General features: G+C 44.0%; 1 protein-coding gene across 2 annotated transcripts in view; it reads right to left on the bottom strand.

Annotated features, from left to right (window-relative positions):
* Positions 1-26,511, bottom strand: part of ndst2a (N-deacetylase/N-sulfotransferase (heparan glucosaminyl) 2a) — a 501,430-nt gene that overhangs the window by 46,534 nt on the left and 428,385 nt on the right. The window contains exons 9-11 of one of the 2 annotated variants that reach the window (XM_059946764.1): positions 21,147-21,212; positions 7,189-7,374; positions 1,363-1,491 (exon numbers count right to left, since the gene is read on the bottom strand). In XM_059946764.1, coding sequence (XP_059802747.1) covers positions 1,363-1,491; positions 7,189-7,374; positions 21,147-21,212 — 381 coding nt within the window. The remainder of the gene's footprint in view (positions 1-1,362; positions 1,492-7,188; positions 7,375-21,146; positions 21,213-26,511) is intronic. The other variant, XM_059946765.1, reaches the window with a different exon arrangement.

Here is a 26,511-nt window from a genome sequence, read left to right as displayed (position 1 = left end):
AGGAACGATCTACCCTTTTAACGAGGACAATAAAGATCCAACGGTGCTATCTTGTAGAATGGAGGAGAAACATTCCTCCAATGACTTGGCCTGTATCACACCCATTTAGTCCTAGTGTCTCATTAACTTTGTCTAACTATCTGCTCCCAGCGTCCTGCCTACCTTGGTACCTTAGTTGTCGCCCGAGAGAGAGCAACCAATGAACAGTGGCCAGGTCTCAGGCAGAGAAACAAAAGGCCCATCCTCTGACCACATGATGGCTTTCCGACAACACTTGCTATCGCAGCTTTGTCAAAATGCCATTGTCATCTGCCAACATCTGTGTCTTGTCCTCAGATGTTCCTGATGATCAGAGATAGTTAGAAACTCTCAAAGAAAAAAAAATAACAAACATTTGAGTTATAAAACAAATCAGAAACATTTCTAATTCATTTAGTCCAACTTTCAAAAACATAAGTTTCAATTAAAGTTAAGGAAAAACAATAAAAGTTCCTCCTGCTTTTCGGTGGATAATGGTGATTGTTCAAATGAGAGTAACTATGAGAGATGTAACAATGATGGCTGGTATACACTGAGAGGTCAGTACGTGTGCTCTGTACTTCCTGCACTCTAGCACACAGACCTGGATGTGCTAATGTACACCATGATGAACCAACATTTCTAGAAAGAAGTGTGACAGGTACTATAGAAATTCATCCTTTCTCAATCTCCCTGCTATGACTGAGTGGAAACATATTACCCTGGATTCCTATGATAAACCAAAGACACCAAAATGTTGCAGGAGCTCAGCTGTGTGCCATGGTAGCATTGCAGTGAGTGTGACTCCATTCCATCTCAGGCACTGGAGATCAGAGTTCAACTGCAGCATCCTCTGTAAGGAGTCTCTGTACATCCTTCCCGTGGAATGTGTGGCCTTTCTCTGGTTTCCTCCCACAGTTCAAAGATGTACCGATTAGTAGGTTAAATGATCCATTATAAGTTGTCCCATGATGAGGTTAGGGTTAAATTGGGGTTGTTGATGGGCCAGAAGGGGGCACTGCACTTCTAAATAAAATTAATAAATAAGCTCACAGGGTCAGCCAGCATCTACAAGTTAGGAATAAACGGTCAACATTTTGGGCCAAGTCCCTTCATCAGGAATTTAAATATACCCAATGACTTCACCTCCACTGCCATTTGTGGCAATACATTTCACAGATGCACAACCCTCTTGGCCCGAAACATCAACTGTTTATTCCCCTCAATAGGTGCTGGCTGACTCACTAAGTTCCTTCAGCATTTTGTGCATGTAGCTCTGGATCTCCAGCATCTGTAGAATCTCTTGTTCCTGCTAAACCAACAATGTGTTTTAATCACACTCACCGGATTAAGCAGTACCGTCAGGAAGAGCTCTCCACCCTGAATACTTTTATCTAGTTCCTTGGATCCTCCAGGATATTCATTGTAAAAGATAGTGTGTGTAAACAGCCCACAGGTTTGGCGGGGCAGAACCTGCGTAATTGTAAAAAGAAAAAAAGATTTGTTAAGATTCTGTCAAAGCAACATTTCTCCACACAGAAATTTGCTCTGGCCTACATTCAAAGCTGCACTCACAAAGCCCTCAGCATTTTCAAGGCTCCCTCCCATCCGTCCTACAATCTCTTTGACCTCTTACCGTTAGGTAGAAGGTGCTGCAGTACAAGAACAAGGACTGTTAGGCTGGGTAACAGCTTCTTGCTCCAGGCTGTGAGACTTCTGAACACCCTACCACCCAGTACACATTACCGATGACAACACCAGTAACGGCAATACTGTGCTACTGTACAGTGCCTATAAAAAGTATTCACCCTCCAGGAAGTTTTCATGTTTTATTGAATCACAGTGGATTTAATTTGGCTTTTTTTGACACCGATCAACAGAAAATAACTCCTCTGTCAAAGTGAAAACAGATCTCTACAAAGTGATCTAAATTAATTACAAATATAAAACACAAAATAATTGTTTGCATAAGTATTCACCTCCTTTAACATGATGCACCAAATCATCACTGGTGCAGTCAATTAGTTTTAGAAGTCACATAACTAATTAAACAGGGATCACTTGTGTGCACGCCAAGCAACTCCTCAAAACGGTTATTGAAAAGTACAGGTCAGGAGATGGATACAAGAAAATTTCCCAGTCACTGAATATCCCTTAAGTCAATCACCAAGAAATGAAAAGAATATGGTACTTATACATCTGCCTCGAGCTGGCTGTCCTCAAAAACTAAGTGACCACGCAAGAAGGGGACTAGTGAGGGAGGCCACCAAGAGACCAAAACTACTCTGGAGGAGTTACCAGCTTCAGTGGTTGAGATGGGAGAGACTGCACATACAGCAACTGCTCTCTGGGTGATTCACCAGTCTCAGCTTTATGGGAGAATGGCAAAGAGAAAGTCACTGTTGAAAAAAAATCATGTGAAATTTTAACTAGAATTTGCGGAAGGCACATGGGAGACTCTGAGGTCAGCTGGAAGGTTCAATGGTCTGATGAAACCAAAATTAAGTGGTTTGGCCATTAGACTAAATATTGTTTGGCAGATGCAGGAAGCACACATCAGAAACTCACCATCCCTACCGTGATACATGATGGTGGCTGCATCATGCTGTGGGGATGCTTCACTGCAGAGGTCCTGGAAGGCTTGTGAAGGTAGAGGGTAAAATGAACGCAGTAAAATACAGGGAAATCCAGGAGGGAAACCTGATGCAGCATGCAAAAAAACTGCAACTTGGGAGAAAATTTGTTTTCCAGCAAGACAATGACCCCAAACGTAAAGACAAAGCTACACAGGAATGGTTTAAAAACAACAAAGCTAATGTGTTGTGGAGTGGCCAAGCCAGTGTCAAGACCTGAACCTATATGAGAACGTGTGACTGGACTTGAAAAGGGCTGTTCACTCAGTCCTCATGACAGAGCTTGAGCAGTTTCGTAAAGAATGGGGAAAGATTGTAGTGTCCAGATGTGCAAAGCCGATAGAGACCTATCCACACAGACTCAAGGCTGTAATCACTGCCAAAGGCGCATCTACTAAATACTGACTTGAAGATGTGTGTGTGTGTCGGGGGGAAGAGTAATTGTGCAATGAATTATTTTGTATTAATATTTGTAATAAATTTAGACCAATTTGTAGGTTTTTTGCCCACTTTGACACAAGTCTTTTCTGTTGCTCAGAAAAGCCAAATTAAATCGTGATTCAATGTTGTAAAACAATAAGACATGAAAACTTCCAAGCTGGTGAATATATTTTATGAGTACTGTATTTAATGATATGCTGTATATGCTCTTTCTGTCAACATGTACATCTACAGAATGTTTTAATTACCTGTTAACATTATTGTGTTAATATTTCAAGTGATGTATGTGATATATATACTGTGTTTTGCACCTTGGCTCTAGGGGTACATTGTTTCATTTACCTATATACAAGTGAACAGTTGAAAGACAATTAACTTAAAACTTGAACAATATTAAACTTTCAACAAGTTTCCAGTGATCAAATCCGGGGACAGACTGCACGACCGTTGCTTTACTAATTCCTGCCTTTGACGCAATTCCCTGCGAGCTCTGTGGGATCACAAAAATGTCAAGAGCTGCTAACACAGAATTTTGACATCATCTAATGTCATGAAAGGCCCAAATTCTCTCAGAGTGTTTCTTTGATCTGCATAAAAGGTAGAAATTAGACACTCCTGCCAGATATTATAGCTATGCAACTGAAAGATATCCAAACATGAAACATTAACTTGGTTTCTCTTTCTACAGAATCTTCCTGCTCTGTTATTAATTCATGTGTTATGCTGTTACCTATTCTCCTGAATACTGACTATTGACAATGAAGAAAATATATCTAAATGTCGTTTGAATCTGGAATGTACTTTAGTGGCAGCAGTAGAGGCATTTTGAAAATTATTATTTCAAAGTGAGTACACTGCGATGTACTCAGAATAGAATGGATAAATGTTCGTAAAGAGCATTTTCAAAGGGAGCACACAGAAAATGCTGTTAAAACTCAGGTCAGGTAGCATCTACGGAGAGGAATAAACAGTCAATGTTTTGGGTGAAGACTCATCATCAGGACTGAAGAGGAAGGGGAAGAAGCCCGATGCTGCCTGACTTGATGAGTTCCTCCAGCATTTTGTGTGTTGCTCTGGATTAAAAACAGACGTGGGAACACGGAGAAACATGGGGAAATTCCAGGAAGACCTTCTTCGTTGCTGCTGCTGCTGTGAGGTCCGGGACTCTGCTAGGAAGAACAGGCCCCCAGTCCTCGGGGTCGCATTGTCAATGGCCGTTGGCGGTGCCGTCTTAATACGCTTGGCAGAGGATGATGCTCGGAGAAGCTGTGCTGGAGGGGATGGTCGGAGGCTCGGAGGTTCGACGGACTCGGAGTCCGCTGCAGTCAGGTCGCTTTTGGTGTGTGCTGCGTCTGCAAGGCTGGTTTCGACGGAGCTTCCATTGTGTGCTGCGTCTGCGAGGCTGAGTCAGGCGGCGCTGTGGAAGTTCCTAGCGGGGGTATTCCCTTCTGCTGCCGGCGTGGGATGACGAGTCTGTCGGGACCCTGGGGACTTGTGGAAACTGTGTGGTGATTTCTTTTGAACTTATAGTCCTTTAACATCTTGGACTATTTTTACTGTGCCCATGGTCTGTTTTTTTTATCAATTATGCTATTGTTTGCACTGTTGTAACTATATGTTGTAATTATGTGGTTTTGTGCAGGTCTTGTAGCTTTAGTTTTTGGTCTTGTTTGTCTGGTGGATTTGGAGCTCCTTTCTGGGGAACGCGCTAGGCAGTAGCGTGATATTAATACGCAGCAGCCTCTCCGGACTCTGGATTGGGGATTGCCAAACGTTATGCGGATTTTCTGGTGTAGTCTGTTTTGTCATATGCTTTTGTGATATCATTCTGGGGGAACATTGTCTCATTTTTTTTTAAATGGCATTGCATTTGTGGTTTCTAAATGACAATAAACTGAATCTGAATCTGGAGTATCTCGTCTTTATGGCTTTCAGGAGAATTAAGGGGTGGGCCAGCGATACTAGAATACTTGGGACTGGCGGCACACATTCAATAGAGTAAACAGTCTCAGAGTCTGAACTAGGGTGCACAGGGTGAACAGGGAGGGGGAGGACCTCTGGTGAAGGGACTTGTCATGTCCATTCTGGGGCAGCTCTCTCAGCTTTGGTCCCCACAGGACACTCCGCTCTCGCCTATGGCTCCACGTCACTGTTTGCATACAACAGCAACCAAACCCGGTACACTGCTTCGACTGGCGGGCTAAAGCGTGAGAGGGGAGCTGGATGGCCCCACGCTCTGGTGAGATAGGGACATGCTGTCCTAGCATGTGAAGTCTGTTCTGGCGGACAAGACAGATAAGACCTACAGTGAGATCCAACACCACGAAGGCTGTTCTGCAATGCTCCATGGACAGCGAAGATCATGACCAGACTCATGTTTGCCCCAAGGCTCTTCATTTTCTCTGAGTACCCAACAATTCCCTTCTCAAAACCTACAGCTGAATCTGCAGGAAGGCAGTACATTGCAAATTGCTACCTCGAGCTGCCTCTGCACCATTTGGTAATCACATTCAACAGAATTATCTGACAAGTTATCTCACAGACATTATGCACTGTTCTTTAAGGGTGCAACTTCTGATGCTGCACAGATTCTGAACATAACCTTGGCTGAGTGTAAACTATCTGTTGTGTTTCCCACATTAAAATAGAAATCACCATCACTGCCTCATTATGTACACACAAAATGCTGGAGGCATTTTGGAATATAGGAATATTCCAACATAGGGATATAGGAATACAGGGGTATAGGAATATACAATGGATATTTCAGGCCATGTCCTGAAGAAGAGTCTCAACCTGAAACATTGACTATTTATTAATTTCCAGAGATGCTGCCTGATCTGCTGAGTTCCTCCAGCATTTTATGTGTTACTTTGGATTTCCAGCAACTATAGAAGTTCTTGTATTTATAAATTTTCCTAACATTTCTCCATGACATTACAGGATTCCATTCAATTACCCCCGTCCCCCACCCCCGAGTTTCAGACCAATTCCATTCTCCCAGTTACTCTCTCACACATTCCCATGCTACTCTTACTTGGGACAATTTATTGCAGCCAATTAATCTGCCAACCTGTCTTGTCTTCAGGACAACAGAGGATACTGGCACACTCAGGGGAAACTCAGTCACATGAAAAACATGCAAACTCCACACAGACAGAAATGGAGGTCAAGTTCAAACACCAATTGCTGCCAAATCCCACCAAATGGCTGCCCGTGTCATCTTCACCAAATGTGTGCCCGGGGGGGGGGGGGGGGGCAGAAAGCACTGGAAGCCCAGCTCACTGCAAGGGAAATCTGGCATGGACATTAACTGTGCACCTTGCTGCTGATGTTTGTGCTCCCCAAAGAGAAAAGTACTTCACAGGCTTTGGAACTACTTCTGAAATGGAAACCTATATGCTTTTCCTTTTTTGTGTTAGGGAATAAATTTCCAAAGAAGATCAAATGGAAGTTGCATAACGCTATTACAGCACCAGTGACCTGGGTTAACTTCCGCCGCTGTCTGTGAGGAGTTTGCACGTTCTCCCTGTGACCACATGCATGTGTTCTAGCTGCTCCAGCTCCTCCCACACTCCAAAAAGTACAAGTTAAGGTGAGTGGATTGTGGAATGCTATGTTGCTGCCAGAAATACAGCAACACTTGTTGACTACCCCCAGAACAGCCTGTGACTCGGTTGGTCAGTGACACAAATGATGCATTTCACTGCCTGTTTCAGTGTTTCGAAGCACATATGACAAAGATAATATTCTGTGTAATCTTTGGATTAAATGCGCATCATGCAGTGACGTTCACATCATCCAAATGAGGAAAGTCTTAAAGAAACTTCAGAGTTTGGAACGACTTCTGAACTGGTTGCCTGTCATTCCTTTCCTGCTTTGGAGAGTAAATTTCCAACCGAGATCATTGGGAGAATGCAGATGTTATGACCTACAGAACAGTCTGTTGATGGTGAGGCTTCATGAACTTGAAGAGGGATTTGTATAAGCCCATGCAATCGGTGGTCCACATACAACAGACAAGCTACTCTGGCATGAGAGTCCGTGCAGTCCAGCAGCACAGCGCTCTCATTGTGCTTTGAGATTAGCTACTCACCATAATGCCGTTGTGGATAAATCCCCTGCGATACCGTGCTGGCTTCAGGTGGGGATACTCCTCTGTGCTTGTGACCTTGATTCCCCAGATGGATTTCCAAGCCTTGTACAGCTGTGTGTGGACAGGATACACTCCTGAATGATGAGGGGCAACGGCGTAGCCCATGTTGATCGGGATTCCATGGTCCTACAAGAGAAGGAGACGTGGTTACAAACAGTTACACTGGAAGAATGCCCAAACATGTAAAGATTCTAAACATAACATGGCCTCAATCAGCTAATAATTGCTCATGCCTGTTCCACGAAAACCTCAAGGGCTGATTAGAATTGGTTTTCAATTTCCCATTTCCAGTAAGATGGCAGTGCACTTGGTCACAGTAGCTTCTCCAGGGTCAACCAAATGTGTTATTGTCTTTATTTAAAATGTATTTTTTACGCTTGCAACGCCCTGCTGGATATTAAAAATTATAAGTACTGCAGATACGCCCCATTAGTGAGTTGCTTGTTGGCGGAGAAACTGAAGGAGCTGAACTTGACGCAGATGGTGCTGCTGCCTGCCTCAGAGGGGTGTTGGAGGAGTTAATGTGCAGCTTAAGTGAGTGATTGGCCAGTTGCTTTTCTTGTGATCACGAGACCCTGTTAGACATGGTTAACGCGAAATACTGCAAGTCCGATTCACTGACTTACTGTCAGATGGCGAGGAAACTGCATGACCCCAGTCATTGCAAAGACTAGGCCTCAAGCAGTGGTGTTGCTTCTTTACAACCACCCAGGACAGAGTCGGAGCACCAGTGTAGCTGTGGTGTGGAGTCCAAGCTGGAGTTGGTACTGCTGCCCCTCCCCCAGTGTTCACTTCACAGAAGACAAGGTGTACTGTGGTCAACTGCAGACTGCTGCAACTTTAATGGACTCAAGGACTGGGACTATTTTTTGGTGTGACTGTATTTTACTCATATCTTATATGTGCTTTCTGCTGTTGGTACTGTGTTTTGCACCTTGACCCCAGAGTAACGCTATTTCGTCTGGTTGTATTCATGGATGGTTGAATTACAAATAACTTGAACTTTACGGGTCTGGACTTGCATACAAGCCAGAATGAGTAAAGACAGATCTCCCTGAAAATTAAAAAGCTGGGGATCTGAAACAAAAACAAAAAATATTGGAAACACTTCAATTTGCATAAAAATCAGATATTAAGATACCCTTGAGAGATATTATAGAACTGAAAGATCTCAAACTTGAAACATTAACTCGATTTCTTTTCCTACAGGTGGCTCCTTGCTAATGTCCTTTCACCTCATGTTCTGCCATTACTTATTCCATTGAACAGTGCTGATCAAGAATGAGGAAAACATTCTTTAAAAAAAAATGGTTTGAATCTGAAATATGTTGCCCTGGCAGCATTGAGTGGCGACTGTGGAGGGAAAAACTGAGTTAATGTTTTAAGTCACAGACCCTTTGACAGAAAAGGCAAAGGGTCTCTGAACTGAAACTCTTCAGATAGCTGGTGAGAGGGTGAGGGAGAGGAGGATGGGACAAAAAGGATATCATTATCAAGGACCTCCACCATCCAAGCCATGGTCCCTCCTCGCTGCTTCCATTAGGAAAGAGGTACAGAAAATTCAGGACACACACCACCAGGTTCAGGAATAGTTAATACCCTTCAATCATCAGGTTCCTGAGCCAGCATGGGTAACTTCACTCATTTCAAGACTCTGAACTGATTCCACGAACAATGGACTCACTTTGAAGGACTGTGCTCTCCATATTATTATTTTTAAAAATTATTATTTGTTTCTATTTACGTGGTTTGTTCTCTTGTGCACATCTGTTGTTTGTCAGTCTGCGTAGTTTTTCATTGATTTCCTAGTTCTACTCTGGTTGCAAAAAAAATCTCAGGATAGTATATGGTGACAATATTTGTAATTTAATCATAAATTTAATTTGAACTTTGAACTTGTGACAGGGACTGCTCCAAGTTTGTCCTATTTGAAACCAGCACCCCCCCCCCCACCACCGTTTTCCTTCTGATATCCTGCTGTGTGCTCTACTGTAAGTTCTTAATATTTATTGTCCATATCCTTGTCAAGTTTATGACCCCACAAATACACTGATGTACAGATACAATGAACTGCACGGGTTTTCCTCTGGATGCTCACTTCCTCCCCTATTCCAAGGATGTGCGGTGAGGGCCATGCTACATTTCAGAAGTGTGGCAACTCTTGCAGGCTGCCCCCAGCATGATGCTTGCTGATTCGATTTGACGCAAACAACTCACTCAGACCACAGGATGTAGGAACAGAATTAGGCCATTTGGTCCTTCAAGTCCACTCTGCCATTCCACCATGACAGATTCATTTTCCCACTCAACCCCATTCTCCGGCCTTCTCCCTGTAACCTCTGACACCCTGACTAATCAAGAATCTATCAATCTCCACTTTAAATATACCCTATATACTTCACTGCATGTTTTGATGTAAATATGGCAAATGAAGCTCATTTTATCTTATAAAATATTTGCAGCAACATCTCAGGCACGTAGGTTGAAACAACAAAGCAAATTATACCAGATCCATTCCCCACCTTCACTCTCTAAGGGTCCCAAACTTCTCTGATTTACCTTCCTTCCTTTTATACATCAATAGATCTCTTGCTTTTACCAAATATTTTAGCCACTTGCTGCTTAGAAGACTGCCAGTCTCAGTCCACTAGTGTCGGGGACTATTGATCGTCAAGACTTTTGATTTCACATCTTCCTTGCCCCTTTCTGTCAATCACACAGTCTCTCTTCTTGTGGAATTGCTCTTTTAATGTGGATAAACCTGCTGCTCACATACTAACCATTCCTTCATCCAATCATTCCAGCCCTAGGTAGAGTGGTTAGTGCACCACTATTACAAAGCAGTGACCTGGGTTCAATTCCCGTTACCGCCTGTTTGGACGTTCTCCCTGTGACTGTGTGGGTTTCCTTCCACATTCCCAAAGCCGTACTGGCTATGAGGCTGATTGGTCATATGGGTGTAATTAGTCTGGAAGGGCCTATTACTGAGCTGCATCTTTTAATAAATAAATAAATTTACTCTTTAATCAATAAATAAATAATAAATTGATGCGCTCTCTCGCTGCATCAATGGAAACTCCAATGCAGAGGATTGAAGGAAAGCTGCAGAGGGTCGCAGATTCAAGCCAGCTCTATCGGGTCACGAATCTCCCCACCATCAAAGGCAATTTCAAAACACACTGCCTTAAGAAGGCTATATCCATTATTACAATACCTCACCATCCAGGACGTGTCTTCTTCTCATTGTTACCATTAAGGTGGTGGTACGAATATCTACACTCAATTTAGAAACAGCTTCTTGGCCTCTGCCATCAGATTTTAGAACAGTCCACAAACTCTACCTCTTTTATTGTGTTACTTATTTTGTATTTTACAGTAATTTTATTTTTTCCACTCTACTGATGCCACAAACTACAAACTTCCCAACACACACAAAATACTGGAGGAGCTCAACACGTCAGGCAGCGTCAATGGAGGGGAGCAAATTTGAGTAAAGTCAATTGCCATTTAACTATATACTGTCAAACAAGAAAACATCTCTCTGGACCAGGGTATAAAGCACAGTAGTACACCATAACACACAATAACTTAGGAAAGCAAAGATAAAATCTACAAATGAGTTACACATAAAGTGCAATAATATTAAATATTGTTAGGTATAAAACAGTGACACTTCAAATGTGATGCAATAGGGAGTTCAGAAGTCCAATGACCTGGGGGAAGAAACTATTTCTCACCCTGACCGTTCTTGTTTCTACACATCAGAGTCTCCTCCCAGATGGTAGAAAGTCAAAGAGGATGTTGGATGGTTGGGTGGGATCCTTAATAATACCAAGGACCCCGTGTACACAGCAGTCCTGATAAATCTCTCTGATGAGTGGCAGGGAGACACCAATGATCCGCTCAGCTGTTCTCAGTCCTTCGTGGAGACCTCCAGTCGGTTGCACTGCTACTCCCATACCAGATGGAGATGCAACTTGTCAGGACCTTCTCAACAGTGTTCCTGTAAAATGCAGTGATGCAGTGAAGCTGGGTGTGTGTGGGGGGGGGGGGGGGCGAGGGGGAAAGAGAGCCTCACTTGCCTCAATCTCTTTAGAAATGCAGGCACTGCTGTGCCTTCTTGTTCAGGGAAGTGATACTGAGGGACCAGGTGAGGTCAGCTGTGACGTGAACTCCCAGGAACTTGTTGCACTTCATTCTCTCTATGGAAGAGCTGTGTATTCGCAGGAGGGTGGCTCGGCCGCACCTTCCAGAAGTCCACAATGACTTTGTGCTGAGACCCTTCGTCAGGACTGGAAAGAAAGGGGGCAAGACAGAAGCTGGGGATCACACACAAAATGCTGGAGGGATTTAGCAGATCAGGCAGCTTTGATGGAAGGGAATACAAAGTTCATAATAAGGGCTGAGATCCTTCATCAGGCCCCGTTTATTGAAACCTCAACTATTTCGATGCTGCCAGCTCCAGCATTTTTTATGTATTGCTCTGGATTTCCAGCATCTGCGCAATCTCCTGTGTTGATTACAAAATCGGTTTTAATTCTTAGAACTCTTTCAGAAAATGGTTGGAAAGCACTGCGTGTCCTGAGGTTGAGAAAGACAGCTTACAAAGGCATAACTTCCTCTTATGTGCACTTCCTAGAAGCGAAAGAAATACATGGCTGATGCCGTCGTGGAAAGAGTCTTCTCAAGCGACTGGCATGGTTCTACCAGTTTACATTACTGAATGTGTTGCACTCATCAACACTGAAGGCCTGCTGCTGAGTCAAAGGATGGAGGCCTGAGGGTTGAATTGGAAATCAAGGCCTGTTGGCCAAAATCAAGTCTGTGAATCTCTGCAAGTTGACTGGGGAAAATCGAAAGCACAATGTCTGCAAGTCTGAGTCCATTGGAAGCTGGAGATTGAAGAAGATGGGTTACCCTGAAATTAGAGGATTGTGTATGCGCATGAGTGGGATGGAGGGATGGGGTTTGTTTTGATGTTATTTTGTTGCTCGTTGCTTTGTGTTGTTTTGCCAAGCACTGTGGGCAGACTGCCCCAGCACCCCCTCTGCTATGTCGGTCATTAATGCAAACAACACATTTTGCTGTACACACGTGATAAATAAACGGATCTGAAATACTGAAATTATCCTGAGTAAACAGTCAAGCACACTCACAGCACATTGCTGCAGGGATCTGAGGCTCGTGCCCCTTCTTTCAGCCAGAGAGCAGTAAAAGGGAATCATCTTCCCAACACTGGAGCCGTTCCACTGGCTGCTCGTGGGGGCCCTGGGGAACGGGGCCACGGTACGCCAGTGATGCCTGAGCACGGCAACTCGCTTTCAACAGGACCACAGCTGCTCGTGGTCCCTTCAGTGTGCACCTCTCTGGTATCTGTGTGATTAACAGGCAAAGCCAGGTCCTTTTTTTCGTGGAGGGGGAGAGGAAAAAGAAAAAAAATACTAGTTTGCTTTCATAACTTCCACATGGAATCTGTAAATTAGACTCCTGTTAGAAGGGTGAGGGGTGGAGATACGTCTCTAACAAAGGAGGTGCAAGTCACTCCTTCCTGCTGCTAACCCCCTGATCAGGGTCAAGTGAAGCCATGGGAGCAGCTGGAGCACATCACAAGTCCTGGTTCTGTGACCACTGATGCCAGGCAGACAATCTCTGAAGAGTATTGATAACGGCTAGGGTCACCCATCTTGTAAAGACACTGCCCAGAAGAAGGCAATGGCAAACCACTTCTGTAGAAAAATTTGCCAGGGACAATCATGGTCGAAGACTACGATTGCCCACATCATACAACACCGCACGTAACGATGACAATCATCACAAAACTACCAGATTACTGTTAAAAATCTGTCCAGCTTGTGACCGTCCATGATGGTAAACGGGAAAGGAATTTATTTTGAAGATGTTGCTTGTGTTGTTTTGCTGAGCATGGAGAGCCTGCCGTGTTGGTGTCAGAATGAGTGGTGACACTCAGAGCTGTCACCATCACATCCTTAGTTCCTGTTGGTTGTTAACGCAAACACGTTTCACTGTGTGCCTCGATGTACAAGTGATAAATAAAACTGAACCAGAATTTTTAGCGTTAGCACATCATCATGGGCCAAAGGGTCTGTACTGTGCTGTACTGTTCCACGCTCTACCTATCTGAACCTCATTGCTAGTGAGATTAGCTGTATTTGTCACATGTATGCACACCGAAACATAGTGAGATGTGGCATTTGCTTCGATGGCCAACAGTCCGAGAATGCGCTGGAGGCAGCCCGCAAGTGACTTAGGGGTGACTTAGCAAGGGGTGACTTAGGAACAGGGGAAGTAGAGTCTGTGTGGATTGAGCTGAGGAACAGGAAGGGTAAAAAGACCCTAATGGGTGTTGTGTACAGGCCCCCAAACAGTAGCGTGGATATTGGGTACAAGTTGATTAGGGAGTTAACATTGGCATGTGCTAAAGGTAATGCAGTCATTAAGGGAGATTTCAACATGCAGGTGAACTGGGAAAATCAGGTAGGTGCTGGACCCCAGGATAGGGAGTTTGTGGAGTGTCTAAGGGATGTATTTATGGAACGGCTTGTGCTTAAGCCAACCCGCAACGAGGCTATTTTGGACTTGGTGATGTGTAATGAACAGGAATTGATAAGTGATCTTGAAGTAAAGGAGCCATTAGGAAGTAGTGATCATAACATGATAAGTTTTTATCTACAATTTGAGAGGGATAGGGGCAGATCAGAGGTGTCAGTGTTGCAATTAAATAAAGGAGACTACGGAGCCATGAGGGAAGAGCTGGCCAAAGTTAAATGGGCGGATGCCCTGGCAGGAAAGACATTGGATCAGCAGTGGCAGATAATCTTGGGGATAATACAAAAGATCCAAAAGCAGTTCATTCCAATGAGAAGGAAGGATTCAAAGAGGGGGAAGGGGCCACAGTGGTTGACAAAGGAAGTCAGAGATTGTATAGCATTAAAGAAAAAGAAGTATGACAGGGCTAAGATGAGTGGGAATATAGATGATTGGGAAAGTTTTAAGGAACAGCAGATCTTAACTAAAAAAGCAATACAGAGAGAAAAAATCAGGTATGAGCTCAGTCTAGCCAGGAATATAAAAGGGGATAGCAAAAGCTTTTTTAGCTATGTGAAGAGAAAGAAGATAGTTAAGAACAATGTTGGCCCCTTGAAGAATAAATTGGGAGAAATTGTTATGGGAAACAGGGAAATGGCAACAGAATTTAATGCGTACTTTAGATCTGTCTTCACCAGGGAGGACACAAGCAATCTCCCAGATGTATGGATGGGCCAGGGTCATAAGATATCAGAGGAATTGAGACAGATTGACATTAGGAAAGAAACTGTGATGAGTAGACTGATAGGACTAAAGGCTAATAAATCCCCGGGTCCAGATGGTCTGCATCCGAGGGTTCTAAAAGAGGTGGCTCAGGAAATTGCGGATGCATTGGTAATCATTTTCCAATGTTCCTTACATTCAGGATCAGTTCCTGAAGATTGGAGAGTGGCTAATGTTATCCCACTTTTCAAGAAGGGAGGGAAGGAGAAAACGGAGAACTAACGTCAGTCGTGGGGAAGATGCTTGAGTCCATTATTAAGGACGAAATAGTGGCATATCTTGATGGCAGTAATAGGATTAGGCCGAGCCAGCATGGATTTACCAAGGGCAAATCATGCTTGACTAATCTGTTGGAGTTTTTTGAGGGTGTAACAAGGATGTTAGACGAGGGTAAGCCAGTGGATGTAGTGTACCTAGATTTTCAGAAGGCATTCGATAAGGTGCCACATAGGAGATTGGTGAGTAAAATCAGAGCTCATGGCACTGGGGGCAGGGTTTCAACATGGATAGAAAACTGGTTGGCAGATAGAAAGCAAATGATAGCAGTGAATGGGTGTTTCTCGGACTGGCTGGAGGTGGCTAGTGGGGTACCACAGGGCTTTGTATTGGGACCACAGCTCTTTACGATTTATGTCAACGATTTAGATGAGGGCATTGAAAACTATATCAGCAAGTTTGCTGATGATACTAAACTGGGTGGCAGTGTGACATGCGAAGAGGACGTTAGGAGAATACAGGGAGACTTGGATAGGCTGGGTGAGTGGGCAGATACTTGGCAGATGTCATTCAATGTGAATAAATGTGAAGTTATCCACTTTGGAAGCAGGAACAAGAGGGCAGAGTATTGTCTGAACGGTGTAGAGTTAGGTAAGGGAGAAATGCAAAGAGACCTAGGAGTCCTAGTTCACCAGTCAATGAAGGTGAATGAGCAAGTGCAACAGGCAGTGAAGAGGGCAAATGGAATGTTGGCCTTTGTTACAAGGGGAATTGAGTACAAGAGCAAGGACGTCCTTTTGCATTTTTACAGGGCCCTGGTGAGACCACACCTGGAATATCGTGTACAGTTTTGGTCTCCAGGTTTAAGGAAGGACATTCTGGCAATTGAGGAAGTGCAGCGTAGATTCACTAGGTTGATTCCTGGGATGGCAGGGCTGTCTTACGCAGAGAGATTGGAGAGATTGGGCTTGTACACGCTGAAATTGAGGAGATTGAGAGGGGATCTGATTGAAACATTTAAGATAATTAAAGGATTTGATAGGATTGAGGCAGGAAATATGTTCCAGATGTTGGGAGAGTCCAGTACCAAAGGGCATGGATTGAGAATAAGAGGTCAGTTATTTAAAACAGAGTTGAGGAAAAACTTCTTCTCCCAGAGAGTTGTGGAGGTGTGGAATGCACTGCCTCGGAAGACGGTGGAGGCCAATTCTCTGGATGCTTTCAAGAAGGAGCTAGATAGATATCTGATGGATAGGGGAATCAAGGGATATGGGGACAAGGCAGGGACTGGGTATTGATAGTGAATGATCAGCCATGATCTCAGAATGGTGGTGCAGACTCGAGGGGCCGAATGGTCTACTTCTGCATCTATTGTCTATTGAGCTCAAGTGTTGGCATGGTTCCAGCAACAACCTAACACGCTGGCAACTCACTAACCTCAACCTGGATGTCTTTGGAATGCGTGAGGAAACCGAAGCACCCGGTCAAACCTACGCAGTCACGGGGAGAACAAACTCCTTACAGACAGAGGCAGGAATTGATGCTGCAATAATATCTCACAACCATAACAGCCGGTGGGCAGGGCTGCTCTTTGTGTAGCCCAGAAAGGGGAATGTTGGCTCTATCACCGCTCACCGGTTCAGTCTTAGCATCATACTTTTGTTTGCTAAAATAAATTCCCATTACTCCAGCCTTCGTGGTGAATTTATACCACCATTACAATGCAGTCTGCATCCAAGCTGCATTACTGACTCCAGAAACATGAATAAACCAGGAGTAGTCTGCAGCGATTAAAGGTGGCTGCATTTCAAAACATCTGTCAGGTTCATGTGCTATAAAAGGGAGGAATTGTCTCCTCCCCTCAGCTCAGAGCTCCCTCCCTACCAGCCCCAGCACAGAGGGGAGTACATAAGGGAGGAGGCAGACCATCTAAAAATTCACGACTACCAGAGTGACCACTGTTAATACTGGCTGGTTGGGGAGTACATCTCAGATCCGATGGCCAATGATACAGTGTCATTTCAAATCCCGAGACATCTATGGAAATCTGAGTTGTGCAATTAATAGACACTGATACAGACTACTTTTTGTACAGCAAATCTCAGAGGTCTTCAGCTCCTGTTTAAGTGAGGAATTTACTTCCAATAATGGAAGCCCTGAGGGAACTTTCCTTTATTCTGTTACCAGCAAGAATAATGAACAGTGCTTTGAGACTCACTCATCTGTTTTACCTAGAAAAGGATCTGACTCAGAACTCATTCTACAGACTCGCTTAAAAGTTATAAAATCTTAAAAGTAATCTTAAAAATTTCTTCCCCTAGGCAGTTAATCTGATCAGACTCCAGTTAGCCCCCCACCCCCCACTCCATTACCCCAGTCACTGCACTGCAAGCCACTTTTCATCATACTGTTTACATAGACACATACTGGTATTTATGTATTTATGCACATTTTATTCCATATCCATTCTCTAAATTTATTTTTTAATAGTTCTTTATAACTGTTGTGTTCTTTGTTGTTGCGTCTGCATCCTGACCAACACACATCAAATTCCTAATACAGGTAAATATATTTAGACCAGAAAATCTTGGAGCAGAATTAGGCCATTTGGTCCATTGAGTCTGCTCCACCACTTCATCATGGCTGATCCATTTTCCCTCTCTGCCCTAATCTCCTGCCTAATCCCCCTAACACTTCATGCCCTGACTAATCAAGAACCTCTGCCTGAAATACGCTCAATACGGCTTCCACAACTACCTGTAGCAATGGATTCCACAGATTCACCACTCTCTGGCTAAAGAAATTTCTCATTTCATTTTAAATGGATGCATCTCTACTCTGAGGCTGTCCCCTCTGGTCTCAGACTCCCCTACCATAGGAAACATACTCTCCACATCCACTTTATCAAGACCTTTCAAAATCTGATAGGCTTCAATGAGATCACCCTTCGTTCTTCTGAATTCCAGTGAGTAGAGGCCCAGAGGCAACAAACGCTCCTCATACAATAAGCCTTTCAATCCAGGAATAATTTTCATAAACCTCCTACGAACCCTCTCCAACATCAGCACATCCTTTCTTAAATAAGGGGCCCAAAACTGTTCACAATACTCCAAGTGCGGCCTCATCAGTGCTTTATAAGGCCTCAGCATTATATCCTTGCTTTGATGAATAAAGGTGACCTTTCACCCTTGATCCTTTCAAGAACACTAGCGCTCATGTTCTCAGTATCATTCTTTATTTGCACATCTTGTCTTCTCTTGCACACTGTTTGTCAATCTTTATGTAGTTTTGGGTGAATGCCATTTTATTTCTTTATTTTTCTGAGAATGCCTACAAGAATATAAATCTCAAGGTAGTATATGGTAATGTATACTGTATGTAACTTGATAACAAATTTTACTTTGACTTTGGACTTAGAAATGAATGGAATGTCCTGGAATCACAGTGTGGAACACCTACTATACCTACCCACAGGAAGGAAAGAGTATGAAGAAAATTTACAAGGGCTTTTCCAGGCCTGGAGGACCTGAGTTATAAGGAAAGATTGAATAGGTTAGGACTTTATTCCTTAGAATATAGAAGATTGAGAGGAGATTTGATAGAGGTATACAAAATTATGAGGGGTATAGCAGGCTGTTTCCACTGAAGTTGGATATGAGATGACAACCAGAGGTCATGGGTTAAGGGTGAAAGGTAAACAGTTTAAGGGGAACATGAAGAGAATCTTCACTTAGTGGGTTGAGAGAGTGTGGAAAGAGCTGCCAGTACAAGTGGGAAACGCAAACTCAATTTCAATGTTTAAGAGAGGTTTGGATAGGTATATGGAGGGTAAGGGTATGGAGGGCTATGGTCTCGGTGCAGGCTGATAGGAGTAGGCAATTTAAACGGTTTCGGCATGGACTAGATGGGTGAAGGGCCTGTTTCTGTGTTGTACTTTTCTGTGACACTACAAGTGGCCAGATGTGGTTTAAAATAAATGGATATTAGTGACACAAGAGATTCTACAAATGCCAGAAATGCAGAGCAACACATGCAAAATGCTGGAGAAACTCAGCAGGTCAGGCAGCATCCATGGAGGGGAATAAACAGTCGACTTTCCAGGCTGAGGGCCTTCCGAAATTTACTACTCATTTATGTTTTCACATGATCACAATAACCAATGCTTGTTCTTTCACTCCTGATCTCATTTAGAGCATTCTATCTAAATTCACAAGCTAATGGGAGCTGAGCACATGCCCAGGACAGTTAATAGACAATAGGTGCAGAAGTAGACCATTCGGCCCTTTGAGCCTGCACCGCCATTTTGAGATCATGGCTGATCATCTACTATCAATACCCGGTTCCTGCCTTGTCCCCATATCCCTCAATTCCCCTATCCATAAGATACCTATCTGGCTCCTTCTTGAAAGCATCCAGAGAATTGGCCTCCACTACCTTCTGAGGCAGTGCATTCCAGATCCCCACAACTCTCTGGGAGAAGAAGTTTTTCCTTAGCTCTGTCCTAAATGACCTACCCCTTATTCTCAAACCATGCCCTCTGGTAGTGAACTCTCCCAGCATCTGGAACATATTTCCTGCCTCTATCTTGTCCAATCCCTTAATAATATTATATGTTGCAATCAGATCCCCTCTCAATCTCCTTAATTCCAGCATGTACAAGCCCAGTCTCTCTAACCTCTCAGCGTAAGATAGTCTGGACATCCCAAGAATTAACCTTGTGAATCTACGCTGCACTTCCACTACAGCCAGGATGTCCTTCCTTAACCCTGGAGACCAAAACTGTACACAATACTCCAGGTGTGGTCTCACCAGGGCCCTGTATAAATGCAAGAGGATTTCCTTGCTCTTGTACTCAATTCCCTTTGTAATAAAGGCCAACATTCCATTAGCCTTCTTCACTGCCTACTGCACTTGCTCATTCAGCTTCAGTGACTGATGAACAAGGACTCCTAGATCTCTTTGTATCTCTCCCTTACCTAACTTTACACCGTTCAGATAATAATCTGCCTTCCTGTTCTTACTCCCAAAGTGGATAACCTCACACTTATTCACATTAAACGTCATCTGTAAGTATCTGCCCACTCACCCAGCCTATCCAAGTCACCCTGAATTCTCCTAACATCCTCATCACATGTCACACTGCCACCCAGCTTAGTATCATCAGCAAACCTGTTGATGTTATTCTCAATGCCTTCATCTAATTTGTTGATGAAAATCATAAACAGCTGTGGTCCCAATACCGAGCCCTGTGGCACCCCACTAGTCACCACCTGCCATTCTGAGAAACACCCATTCACCGCTACCCTTTGCTTTCTATCTGCCAGCCAGTTTTCTATCCATGTCAATGTCAATGTCTTCCCCTCAATGCCATGAGCTCTGATTTTACCCACCAATCTCCTATGTCCTATGCCTTCTGAAAATCGAGGTACACTACATCCACTGGATCTCCCTTGTCTAACTTCCTGGTTACATCCTCGAAAAACTCCAATAGATTAGTCAAGCATGATTTACCCTTGGTAAATCCATGCTGGCTCAGCCCAATCCTATCACTGCTATCTAGATATGCCACTATTTCATCTTTAATAATGAACTCTAGCATCTTCCCCACTACTGATGTTAGGCTGACAGGTCGATAGTTCTCTGTTTTCTCTCTCCCTCCTTTCTTAAAAAGTGGGATAACATCAGCCATTCTCCAATCCTCAGGAACTGATCCTGAATCTAAGGAACATTGGAAAATGATTACCAATGCATCCGCAATTTCCAGGACCACCTCCTTTAGTACCCTAGGATGCAGACCATCTGGACCTGGGGATTTGTCAGCCTTCAGTCCCATCAGTCTACTCATCACCGTTTCCTTCCTAATGTCAATCTGTTTCATTTCCTCTGTTACCCTATGTCCTTGGCCCATCCATACATCTGGGAGATTGCTTGTCTTCCTTAATGAAGACAGATCTAAAGTACTTATAAAATTCTTCTGCCATTTCTCTGTTTCCCATAACAATTTCACCCAATTCATTCTTCAAGGGCCCAACATTGTTCTTAACTATCTTCTTTCTCTTCACATACCTAAAAAAGCTTTTGCTATCCTCCTTTATATTCCTGGCTAGCTTGCGTTCGTACCTCATTTTTTTCTCCCCGTATTGCCTTTTTAGTTAAGTTCTGCTGTTCCTTAAAAATTTCCCAATCATCTGTCCTCCCACTCACCTTAGCTCTGTCATACTACCTTTTTTTTAAAATGCTCTGTAATCTCTGACTTCCTTTGTCAACCACTGTGGCCCCTTTCCCCCCTTTGAATCCTTCCTTCTCCGGGGGATGAACTGATTTTGCACCTTGTGCATTATTCCCAAGAATACCTGCCATTGCTGTTCCACTGTCTTTTCTGCTAGGACATCCATCCAGTTGTCTAGACCTTGGGATTCCTGGTCAGGCGACATAACCAGAACACTGTTAGAGTCAACCATTTGAAGTTGGAGAAAAGGGAATTTCCAAATTAACACAGTCTGCTTTGACACTTCACCTGCAACTTTCATTAGAGCAAAAGCCAAAATAAAGGATGAAATTAAAACACATTTTTATCTCACGAAGGAAATCCCATTCTAATGCATATTCAGAAGCTGACCCTTTGAAACTGTAATACCAGTGACCCATGTAACATCCAAGCTATGGAAACATCTAATATTAAATCAGCTAATCATGTGGCAGCAACTCAATAGATAAAAGCATTGCAGACATGATCAAGACCAAACATCAGAATGGGGATGAAACGTGATCCAAGTGATTTTGACCATGGAATTATTGTTGGTGCCAGACAGGGTGGTTTCAGTATCTTAGAAACTGCTGATCTCCTGAGATTTTCACACACAACAGTCTCTAGAGTTTAGAGAATGGTGCAAAAAAACCAAAAAAAACATCCAGTGAGTGCCAGTTTTGTAGACGAAAACACCTCATTAATGAGAGAATTAGGAGGAGAATGACCAGACAGTTCAAGAAGAGAGGAAGGTGACAGTCACTTAAATAACCACGTGTTGCAACAATGGTGTGCAGAGTCGCATCTCTGACCACACAACACGTTGAACGTTGAAGTGGATGGGCTACAGCAGCAGAAGACTACACCGGGTTCCACAGCTGTACCTAATAAAGTGGCCACTGCACGTATATCCTCTACTCGTGCATAGATTGTTTACTTGTTTACATCGATTAGTAAAACGGCAAAAGATATGAGGGAGAAGACAGGCAGGAGGCTGTGGTTGAGAGGATAGACAAATCAGCCATGATCAAAGGTAAGCAATAATTTTACTAAATGGTGGATAAAGCAAAATGGTGGTTCATTAGTGCTCCGTTTTGTAGGCACTTCTGGATGCTTTTGACAATCAGCTTCACGCATACCAGGATGTGTCTTTCAATGGGTCACATTCACCTTACCTGACGTCTGGCCTCAGCCTCTCCATAAATTCCAAGGGTGTGGACAGGCAGCCAGTGATCACCCTTTATAATTCCACACAGCTGTAAGGTCTTCTCAGAATATCAGCGTTGGCCTATACATGACTGAACCAAATGGAACAGTGTTCTTAATTTAGTCCATCGTTAATCGCTTGTGTACATGACTGTTTCAGACAGGAAAACCAATCTGACTCACTGCTCCTTGGTCATAAATTCCCAATGGATTAGCTGTCCCTTTGATCAAATTTCATTAACACCAGTGTGGATGAGTGTGTGCCTTTGAGACCATACCAGACGTACCCAAACCGAAAGCTGTGGATGAGCAGGACCGTTGATCCAGAACTCCACAAGTCCAGGTACGACCGACGGAAGAACGAGTACGAAATTCCGAGTGAATCTAGAGATGGAATCCGACACACGTCAGCTTTGGCAGGGTTTGCAGGCCATTACTTCCTGCAAGGCAAAACCTAACATCATGAATGGCTGTGATGCTTCACTCCCAGACGAGTTCAACACCTTTTATGTACACTTTGAAAAGGAGAATAAAGCTACACTTAAGCAAATCCCAGCAGCATCTGGCAACCCTATGACATTGGTCTCAGAGGTCGACACCAGAACACCTTTCAAGAGGGTGAATCCTCGCCAATGGTAGGGCACTGAAAATCTGTGCCAACGGCAGGAGTGTTCAAGGAGATCTTCAATCTCTCACTGCTGCAGTCGGAGGCTCCTAACTGCTTCAAAAAGGGCGATGGTCAAACCTGTGCCCATGAAAAGCCCGGTGAGCTGCCTCAATGACCATCGTCCAGTTGCACTTGCACCTTCTGTGATGAAGTGCTTAGAGAGGTTGCTCATGGCTTGGATCAACTCCTGCCTGAGCAAGGGCCTGGACCCACTGCAATCTGCCCAGCACTACATGTCTACAACAGACAATCTCACTGGCCCTCTACTCGGACTTGGACCACCCGGACAACAGCAATACCTAGATCAGGCTGCTGTTTACTGATTACAGCTCAGCATTCAACACCATCACTCCCTCAGTACCAATCAACAAAGCTGAAAGCCTGGACCTCGGTGCCTCCCTCTAGAACTAGATTTTTGCATTCCTTATTGGGGAACAACAGTCAGTACAGAAGGTAAATAACATCTCCTCCTCACTGATAATCAGCCCTCTGTCCAACTCTCTTTCTGCACTCATGACTGCATGGCTAGGCACAGCTTAAACATCATTGATGACACAACTGTCATTGAGAATCTCGGGTGTACAGGAGTCAGATAGATCAGCTTGTTGAGTGGTATCGCAACGACAACCTTGCACTCAACGTCAGTAAGACCAAGGAATTGATTGTGGACTTCAGGACGGAAAAATTGGGAGAACACAAACCAGTTCTCAAAGCGTCAGCAGTAGAAAGGGTGAGGGTTAAGTTCAACATCTGAAGGTTTGTCCTAAGCCCAATACATTGTTGCAATAATGAAGGTGGCACACCAGTGGCCACACTTCATCAGGAGATTGCATACGTCACCAAAAACATGGGCAAATTTCTACAGATGCACGCAGAGTGCATCCAAAAGCTCCATTACACAGGATTGTAAAAAACCAGAGTTTTTAAACTCAGCCAGCTGCATGACAGGCAGAAACCTCCCCAACATTGAGGACACCTTCAAATGTGATGCCTCAAGGTGGCATTCATTATGAAGAACCCTCACAACCCAGGACATGCTCTCTTCTGATTAGAACCATCAAGGAGAAGGTACAGGAGCTGAAGACACAACGTTTCAGGAACAGCTTCTTCCCCTCTGCCATCAGAATTCTGACGGACAATTAACCCATGTGCATAACTATATATGCATATACGTACATACCTATATCTATACAGCTGTATCTATACATACCTATATACACAAACACACACACAGTATTCCTTATTGTAATGTATAGTATAGTTTAACAGTTTATATATTGCACTGTACCGCTGCCACAAAACAGCAAATTTCACAACACAAGTCAGTGATAATAAACCTGATTCTGTTCTTGTAAAGTCCCATCGCCCAGGACCACCCCAGTGAATTTTACCGTCGTGCTGACTAATCTCCACTGTTATACCGTTTGCTTTGACAAATTAGGGTTTGAGTACAGATTCTTATGGACTTGTCAGGGAAAGCCAACCCTCCAGATTTGTCTTTAGTAATTACAAACAATAATAAGCGGGACTTGGGTTCCAATGGCTTGGAACTGCAATCAGTTAATGGAACGTGAAAATAATGAGGCCGCTTCTCTTCAATAAAAGTCAGAGGTAGCCACAGGCAATTTTATTTTTGGTTCCAGAAATTCCAAAGATTAATGGACATGCTTCAGTTCCATAAACAGATCTTCATTATTCATGTGACAACTTTCCAGTATAAAGAATGCCCTCGTAGCTATAAAACTCCTTCAATTTTGTTTTTTTTTTCTTTTTAAGACTAAAACATGCAAGTCTTGAGAGTGTTCCACAACAGACACCCATGAGTGACGAAGATCAAGAGTTGATCTCACTGAAGAGTTGGGGATGATTCAAGGAGGTGAGATATAGACAATCGGCTCCTCAGCTGGTAGAGTCTAGGCCAATGGAGGCAGTTAGAGCTTCTTTCCGGAACTTCTGCCATTTCTAAGGGATCCCTCCACCAAGCACATCTTTTCCTTCCCCCCCTCACTTTCTGCCTCCTGCAGGAATCGCTCCCTACCGTACTCCCTTGTCCATTCATCCCTCCCCACTGATCTCCCTCCTGGCACTAATCCCTGAAAGTGGAACAAGTGCTGCACCTGCCCCTACACCTCCTCCCTCACTACCATTCAGGGCCCCAAACAGTCCTTCCAGGTCAAGCAACACTCCACCGTGAGTTTGTTGGCATCACCTACTGGATCTGCTGCTCCCAGTGCGGCCTCCTGTATATCAGTGAGGCCTGGCGTAGATTGGGAGACCATTTCGCTGAGTACTTACACTCTGCCCACCAGAAGAAGCAGGATCTCCCAGTGGCCACCCATTTTAATACTACTTCCCACTCCAATATGTCAACCTATGGCCTCCTCTACTGTCGCGATGAGGCCATATACTCAGGTTGGAGGCGCAAAACCTTATATTTCAACTGGGTAGCCTCCAATCTGATGGCATGAACATAGATTTCTGGAACTTCTGATAATGCCCCCAACAACCCCCCCCACTTCACCATTACTCATTCCTTTTTCCTTCTCTCATCTCATCTCCTTGCCCACCCATCGCCTCCCTCTGGTGATCCTCTCCACTTTTCTTACCCCAATGACCATCAGCACTCAAATTAGATTCCCCTTTCTCCAGCCCCACATCTCTTTCACCAATCAACTTACCAGCTCTCCACTGCACCCCTCCCCCAACCTATGACCTTGTGTTTCACCCTCCCCAACCCCACTTTCAACTCTGACTCTTCATCTTTTTCTCTCTGGCCCTGATGAAGGGTCTTGGCCCAAAATGTCAACTGTACTCTTTTCCACAGATGCTGCCTGGCCTGCTGAGTTCCTCCAGCATTTTGTGTGTGTTGCTCGGATTTTCAGCATCTGCAGATTCTCTCGTTTGAGTTACAGCTGTCTAACTGAAATGGCCTTGGGAAACACCTCTTCATCTGTGTCACCTCTCCCCCTGAAGGCAATCAGGACTTGAAAAACTCAAGGATGAAGTTTAAAAGATGCTTGCAAGATGAGTACTCCTCCTTTCACAGCTGGGCTTGCGACCGTCCATGGGAGGTTGGGCATGGAGCAAGTAACCCCATCCCATAAAAACCTAGCGCTACAGAAATGCCAGTGAAAGCTCCAAAGACCTCATCCCTGGGACAGGAAGAATCTTTGGCAGGCAGGAGATCTGACCCAGGACAGAGGATTCTGGAAGATGCTGTTGGCAACCTCGTCCCAGCAGGGGGGATGGGCTTAGGAAGAAGAATTCAAGGATGAAGAGAGATGGGGAGCAAACACAGCTAACTATCCCAGGCAGAAAGGAACTACTTATTCCTGTTCTCAATGTTCAACTTTTCTCTGAAGGTTAGTTTGGAAAAAGAACACTTCCCTGAATCCCCCAGCTTATTCTCTCTTACATGCAATGAATATCCTTTCTTCCCCCCCCCCCACCCCCCAACATGTAGACACTCCACCTACCAGTATGTCTTAGGGACACCAGAGGTGGCGGAGCATCAAAATTTACCCTCACAAGAGATCTACAGCTGAATTTGCCTCACTGCTCCCCACCTTCTCAGTGATCTTTATAAATTCCCATCAGG

This window comes from Hypanus sabinus, chromosome 21, assembly GCF_030144855.1.
Source record: "Hypanus sabinus isolate sHypSab1 chromosome 21, sHypSab1.hap1, whole genome shotgun sequence".
NCBI lineage: Eukaryota > Metazoa > Chordata > Chondrichthyes > Myliobatiformes > Dasyatidae > Hypanus > Hypanus sabinus.
This window is presented reverse-complemented; position numbering and strand designations above follow the sequence as displayed.